The sequence below is a fragment of the Mercenaria mercenaria genome, chromosome 16 (assembly GCF_021730395.1).
Source record: "Mercenaria mercenaria strain notata chromosome 16, MADL_Memer_1, whole genome shotgun sequence".
Taxonomy (NCBI): domain Eukaryota; kingdom Metazoa; phylum Mollusca; class Bivalvia; order Venerida; family Veneridae; genus Mercenaria; species Mercenaria mercenaria.
The window spans coordinates 52,254,082-52,262,278 of record NC_069376.1 but is presented as its reverse complement, the minus strand read 5'-3'; the positions used below and the strand labels follow the sequence as shown (position 1 = coordinate 52,262,278).

The window sequence follows — 8,197 nt, the reverse complement described above, 5'->3', positions numbered from 1 at the left end:
CTATTATACTAACCAGAGTTATTCCCTTACTATACCTGGGGTTTGATTCAATTCCTTTTATTACAGTAAAACCGGGCTATTTCTCCATAACTAAATAATATAATTAGAGTCAATAAAATGTCAGCAATATTATGTTTATAGTTTACTCAAGGCAGAAAATAAGTTACTGCTTGCAAAGTAAATTGACGGCCAGGTTCATCTACTTGCAAGCTCTTATTACTGTAAACATAATTGTCCTTTCATCAATAAATGACTATAATTTAATGGAAATATCAAACATTTCATATGTCTAAAAGTAGTCGTTAAGATCTATTTTATACCGTCATTTTGACGTTGTTTAGTGTGATGTATTATACCATTTCGAGCATTCTTTACTATAAATCGATCTTTTGTATATAAACAGCTACAGCAAAAACAAAGAAATGTTCCCCAATTTGTATGGTTTTCCTCATATTGAATGTATTATGTTTTAGGTAGAGGCGAATATGTTGGAAGGAACTGATAAACTCGCACGTTTATGACTATACAAAATTTTATAAGTTTCTTTATCATAATGATATCAAAATATAACTTGAAAATAAAATGCATCACTAGATAATCTAAAAGTTGCTCCAAATACCACGACATATATTATAACTGCATTTAACAATACACCGGTCTATCTAGACGATATATCCGTTTATTGTCCCAGGAGTTCCAGTTAAATAAAACTAACAATTCGGATACTGCTGCTTCGTTTTTAGATCTACATCTCTGTTTATGACAATTACAAAGCAAAACTAGAAGATGCTTTTGTAGAAAAGCGCATGTCTCCCCCACTGCATAGTCGAAATAGGCAAGAAGTCAATAGGGGAAAAGATCGAAAAAAACAAAGAAAAATATCAAAGTCAAAGAGACACTTATGGTTGGCTGCATTAGGGATCATGTACTTGGCATGTCAAATCATCCTTTAGTTTAACATTCTGGGCCTAGTGGTTCTCAAGTTATGAATTGGGAACCGTATTTCATGTTAAGGCCCCTGTAACCTTGGCCTTTGATCGAGTGACCCCAAAATCAGTAGGGGTCATCTACTCTACATGTCCAATCATCCTATGAAGTTTCAACATTCTGGTTCAAGTGGTTCTCAAGTTATTGATTGGAAAGAGTTTTCTATGTTCATGACCCTGTGACCTTGACCTTAGCTCAAGTGACCCCAAAAAGATAAGGGTCATATTCTCTTTTAGTCCAATCATCCTATGAAGTTTGAAGTTTCTGGGTCAAAAGGTGCTCAAGTTATTGATCGGAAACCGTTTTCCATGTTCTGGTCCCTGTGACCTTGTCTTTTGAACAAGTGACCCCAAAATCAGTAGGGGTCATCTACTCTACATGTTTAATCAACCTATGAAGTTTCAACATTCTGGATCAAGTGCTTCTGAAGTTATTGATCAGAAACTGTTTTCCATGTTTAGGCCCCTATGACCTTCACCTTTGATAGAGTGACCCCCAAAACAATAAGGATCATCTACTCTGTAAGTCCTATCACTCTGTGAAGCTTGAAGGTTCTAGGTCAAATGATTCTCAAGTTATTGACTATATATTTCCATGTTCTGTCCGCTGTGACCTTGACCTTTGATAGAGTGACCCAAAAATCAATAGGGATCATCTACTCTGCATGTCCAATCATCCTATGAAGTTTCAACATTCTGAGAGTTACTGATCGGAAATGGTTTTCCATGTTCAGGCCCTTGTGACAGTGACCTTTAATAGTGGCCCCAAAATCAATAGAGGTCATCTACTCTACATATCCAATCATCCTATGATGTTTCAACATTTAGGGTCAAGTGGGTCTCAAGTTATTGATCGGAAATCGTTTTCCGTGTTCAGGCCCCTGTGACCTTGACCTTTAATGGAGTGACCCCAAAAACAATACGAGTCGTCTACTCTACAAGCCTTGCCATCCTATGAAGTTTGAAGGTTTAGGTCAAATGGTTCTCTAGTTATTGATCGGAAATGAAGTGTGACGGAAGGACGGACGGACAGGGCAAAAACAATATGTCTCCATTATGACAAGAGGTATTATTTTAATTTCCGTATTGTTAATACTCCCCATTTGGATGAGGATGTACTCAAGGCAACATCTACGTGAAGTCGCGTTGATGATTTAAATGAACGTAATCAAGATATTAGTAATAATTTAAAAGTTCTCCAGCAAGGCTACCGTTATATTCAAACTATGTACATCGTTTGCTACATTTTACTGTCATAATTCTGATTAGGTTACAAAATTAAATAGTAAGTTAAAGAAAACTCTGCGAGATGGTATATCAAAACATTTTTTATTGAAATGTTAATAAAATGCTTTTAATAAACTTCATACGATTTATGTCATTGTAATTTCCTTACTGTATCTGGTAATGTTATAAAACATTTTATTAAAAGTTTATGGTCAAAGTGTTTCGAGACGCACCATATGTTTAGTATTCAACGCTTTCACAGTTTTGCACTACACTTTCGTCTTTCATTGTGTCCGACGGAACAGGCGGAAGACTCTATGATAGGCAGTTTAGGTTTATAACCCCACAGAGTCCTCTGGTCCTTATGGATGTTTCACGTGATGCTCTGTCTTCTGCAAAGGCACCGAGTTTGTTTTATTTGCTTTGAACGCCGTTTTTCAACAGTATTTCAGTTGCGGCTAACCAGTGTTCCTGGATTCTGTACCAGTACAAACCTGTTCTGCGCAAGTAATTGCCAACTTCCCCACATGAATCTGGGGTAGAGGACACAATGTCTTTTATCAAATCGTTGCAAAGAACATACGCCTCGGGCCCGCGATACGTAGATTTGCGCTCTCCCTAAGCGGGCGGGCCCAAAGGCATTGAGTACATTCATGCTTGAGTTTTTAGTTTTGCTTTTTATATAGTTTTACTAGAGCATTTTTGTGTTTAACATGCCGTGCCTTCTGTTACCGTTGTCTGTGTAAGGGACTTAACTAGCGGGTATAACTTTACAGTGTCCTATGGCTTTTGAACATGGTGGAAGTACGAGTGAGATAAGGTGCGTACCATGAACCGCTTTACGCTCTTTGTTGTTGTTGCTCCTGACCGATCCAAGGCGATGCACCACTGTGTTCCTTTGTTCGTTTTGTCTTCGTGTGTTATCTTTTCCCTTGTCTGTATGTGCGTGTGTTTGTCTTAGTTTGCTAATTTTATTTAAATTATCCAAACAATGTCATGTATATGACCTCGGACGGACGGACCTACCGGCAGACGGATGGACAGATGGACAAACGGACGTTTGTATGAATCCAAATAGCCATATAAGGAAGCCACATAAAACCCAAACAGTCAGATAAATAAAAGCCAAAGTACTAACTGTACTCTCGCAATCCCATAAACCCATGATGGTTCCGTGGAAAGCCGGACGACGCCACAATTTTAAACCTTCGGCAGAGGGTTATAAGTCACGGTGCAGATAGATTGCAATTATATGGTTTCTACTAGTAACATGATATTTGTCTCAAAAACTTTTTGTATTATTATTTTATTACAGAAGTTTTTACTGGAAATTGTACTTTCATTCGTAATGGCTTAACTCAGTCTTCGGTTGTTTGCATTGACGATGTACCATTTTCTAAGATTGACTGACGTTAATATTTCTCATTATCTACCTCAAGTTACGTGTGTTTATATGTTTCCAAGACGATTCGATATAAGCATGCCATACGTTCTCTGAATACTTCTTGAGTCTGACATAAAAATAAATCAATAAAGACGAAACGATAACAGAAAGAAATGTAAGTGATTTCATTCTATTTTATATTTATACATGTATATATTTATCATTGGATAAACGTTTGACATAATATGAACAACGATTAATATGATAGCGAAATGAGTATTCTTTAATGGATGAAACATTTTATAATTCTCAGAAATCGACAATGTAAATACGATGTATATACGAAAGGAAACATAAATGTTGTAATATGCTATTTACCATGAAAACATAATATCTTTCAAGAAAGATATATACAATTCTCTGTAAACTGATAATATATTGTTCAATATCAAGTTGATGTTAATTGCTTTTAGATAGTACATGTGATCTATTCCCAACACATAGGCATAGGAAAAAGAGATCAGTATAACTGCACCTTTACTAATCCTACCAGGTGTTCTGTATTACAAAAGTGCTTCTATTGTGACATTTTGATACAAGCAAAACTGTATTATCTGCACTATAAAATACTTACTGGTATTTCATTTTTTATCGGCTTGTTAAAAGTTAATTTTTACCATAATTAAGTTGACAAAATCATAGGAACCAGTGTTTCAGGGGTAAATCAAACACATCGTAATAAATCCTAAACAATTTTGTTGTGCAAAAATGTATAATATTGTGTTTTAAACTGTTTTCGTTTTCTACTCTATTGTGTAATTGCAAGGGAAGTAAACTAATAAATAACTCTGCTTTCAAGTACTAGCCCAAGGAAAGAGTTGACATTCTTTGCGGATCACAACTTTGAATTAAATATTAAAATTTCTGTTATTGATATTATCAAAACTATCATACACTGCATATTTGTGAAATCATTTTTGTTAATTTCAAGGACTTGGAAATCAATTTCTAGACTTTATTTAATGTATTTCTATCAATGAAAATGTTAGGTTCTATCTCTACAATACATGATTGTCTGAAATATCATTCAGAAGAAATATAATACAAACTACTGACCAAACATTATACATGAGAAAAAATCAGACAACAACAAATATATTCTACTGTAAATAGGTTACAATATACATGTATATCTATGTGAAATCTAATACTGATTTCTGAACAAGATGAAAGCAAAATCATATACAATAGGCATTATTCAAATGATTCAAATGTAGATTAACGCTAATACTAGCCAGGTGGTATAAATACATTATGTTACAAATTAGAGTGACAACATTAGCAACCCCTGATATACTGTGAACCAATCTAAATCGTTTATAATGTTCACAGTACTTAGGATCTTTCTTCAATTCAGTTCTGTCACAGTATCCTACGACATATGCTACTCCGGATGATTTTTCTATCTCAAAAACGTTAATCATTGCGTTGACGATTTCAGTTGCCAGGTAAAAACTGTTGACGAATGTTGATATAACACATATGCACATTCCCATTAGCTGAAAGGAGAAAATAATTTAAATGATGAAAGCGTTTAAACAAGTCAAAATACAGGTCATGCTATTTAATTATATTATGGATGTGTCGTAAACACATCATTCTTAATTAATTTCACGTAAAGTTTTGAAGAAAGCTATTTATTTGTTAGTAAATATTTAATAATTCACAAGTATGTTTCATGCAGCTGCAACAGATCAATATTGTTTGACCGTTTTGATTCTGATAACCTAATAATCAGAAACGAAACTTGTTTTTTTATAAATATACTTCACGAATGCACACGAAATGTGAACAATCGATGCTATCTATGTACCTGCTTTGCTTCTGATGACGTCATTGTCGGATATGGATGTTGTACAACATATGTTAACAATGTAACACATGACAAAACCAATGTTAATGTAAAGTAAAGTGGGAACATTCTACTTTGTAGGTGCCCGAACATGATCCTTGGCAGACTGAAGAACATCGCGAAACCTGAAATAAAAGTATAGAATGAAACTTTGACATACTGAGTACATGCATTGGTATCGTTTTTTTTTTTTTTTTTTGTTTTTTTATACAATGATTTAATTCCTCTAAACTTTAGATCGGCGTAACATCATTCACTCAAGTTAAAACATTCTAAGTATAAAAGGTACGAACCATTTCATATGGCATTTACAGTTTCGGATAGGTTTTAGTGAGTGTTTATTATGAAAGTTGATCCCGTTATAGATTGTTATTTAGATGTTATAAAACTATTACCTGCCACAAATGTTACCCAGCATTGTACTCCAAAATGTGCAGCAAAACTGAGTAGATGTAGAAATACGATGTTTGTAGATCTGTTTCCAGTTGCGTTACTAGATCCAGCAGTGATAGATACAATCAAAACCACAACCGTCAACAAGGAAAAATAACGCCCAAGCTTTGAACTGTAAGCAGAAAAATATATCATTACGTGATTTTGTATCTTTATACATTTTACATTTATCAACATAGTAGTAGACGCAAATCTTTACAAATATCTTAACACCGTTACATTGCATGATTCAAGAACCAGCTGTTAACTACTTCAGTAATGAGTTGGGTGGCATAACGGTTTCGTCTTTATAATCTTCAGAATTTTATATCGTTAGGAAATAAAACATTTTTATCTTTTTATACGAAATCTTTAGAAAATATGTTAGGAAGTTAAACTGCGATATACTTCCGTTCCATTTATCTAATATCACGCGGATAGATTTAGATGCAAAACAGCCAACTTTCAAACATCCAACCGTTGTTATAAACATCATGAACCAGATGCATGGCTCGCCATGCCTCATTTAGGACAATAGACTTACAAAATCTGTTGAGATCAAGTAATCTGTAATAAAGTATATTTCTTTCTTCATAATGACACTGATAATTTCTAACAAAAGCCTTTCCTTTCTAGGTTCATCTCAACAGACAGATTCAGGGTTTTTTTTCTCTCCAGAAAGTGCTATTTGAAAAGATTTAATGGCAGAGATATTTACTTTAAAGGATTCTACCGACTGATGCCAGTCTATTTGGACAATAATATGAACGCTAACCAATAACCACGAGTTCTATACCCCATTAGTGCATATTTGAATAATCTATTTAATTATATTTAGGTACGTTCTTTCTAAATTCACAAAGACATATTTTATATGTACTTATAGACCTTAAGGCCATTTCACATATTATAGGGAACGAAAACCGAACCAAAACATTATCTACACAATTTAATCGAAAAGTAGAACAAAACCGAAATAAAATCATAATAGATTTGTTAATTAATTCGGTCCGCCGTAAAATGTGAATGAGGTCGCATTTTCGACAAGTCAGCAAATTCATCTTTTGCATTAGCAAATAATCTGTCAATATTCGTGCTGGATCATAATTGTATTTATAAACAAGCTTTCTGTATTCTTCCAATGTGTAACATGTAGCAATTTCATTCTCTGCTGTTGACTGCGTCACCTTTGTATTATCAATATCATTATCGCCCTTATTATGGTCATTTCATGAGTATATTTTTATTTTGCTATGCTCCTTACACATTTTGGTCCGCAGATTGGCGTATATATGAAACCCCTTGCAGATTCCAAAAGATTTATAGTATAATGTTTCGAAGTAACTGCGCTGTAAATAAAATCTGGAAAGTAGATCCCTCGGAAGACCCATTAGTGCATATTCTAACATGATCCGATTTTCTTTCATATTAAACAAATAAGACTGAACTTGTATATTATTTGCAATAAAATCACTAGTAATGCTCACAACTTTTACGTCATACCGCCAAATATTTAGCGGATTTCGCCAATAATTCAGATAAAAATCTTTGATATCGTGTTAGAATCGAAATAATATATCTCAAGCGGTGAATTGCTAATGAATAAAAGCATTAGATGCGTATTATTATATCACTCAGGCCGTGCCCTCTTGAAATAATTCCTTCGCATCGTGACATCGAACGATGATTTTATTCAACGACAAATAAATCAATACTGACCATGACGTCCGAGGAACACACACGCTCTGCTGTCTGTTTACTTGAGTTGCAGTCGCTACTTTTAATCCCATGCCACTATTTTATCCTGAATGGTTCCACAACAAAGTTCTTATTAAAACGACACAACGTCTTCGCTTTTGTTTAAACAAATTTCTTATGTTATTTAATTCAAAAGCAAACTTCTTATCTTAACTTACACTCTAAAGCGAGTATGAATTGCAATGAATGTTAAAAAATGCAATAAATGTTAAGCAATTTATACACTTTCCATCAATGAAAATGTTATTTTAGGCAACTCCATCAAGCGTGCGAGCGTATTTTGAAATAATACAGGTCTGTGTATGCTTATTATCACGTAAACAGCAAGGTTAAAATAAGTTCACTTTTAGGAAGAGCATAATAAATAAACTCTGTTTTATCAACCCTGTAAGGTCAATATGTCAGGAGTGCAGACTAACACCTGATAACAACTGATTAAGGAAGTACTACTACACTTTATTTATTTTACTGAAGGGTTGGCCGATTACAAACTTGGTT

The 8,197-nt window shown here is 34.1% G+C and overlaps 1 protein-coding gene across 1 annotated transcript; it reads right to left on the bottom strand.

The window, feature by feature from the left end:
* Nucleotides 1–3,895: 3,895 nt before the first annotated feature.
* LOC123540896 (transmembrane protein 205-like) lies at nucleotides 3,896–7,988 on the bottom strand. The gene is made up of 4 exons (XM_045326222.2): nucleotides 7,661–7,988; nucleotides 5,905–6,074; nucleotides 5,471–5,634; nucleotides 3,896–5,156 (listed from the first exon to the last, which is right to left on the bottom strand). Exons 1-4 carry the CDS (start codon nucleotides 7,729–7,731, stop codon nucleotides 4,836–4,838), a joined length of 726 nt encoding a protein of 241 aa, XP_045182157.2. The 5' UTR covers nucleotides 7,732–7,988; the 3' UTR covers nucleotides 3,896–4,835.
* Nucleotides 7,989–8,197: the final 209 nt, after the last annotated feature.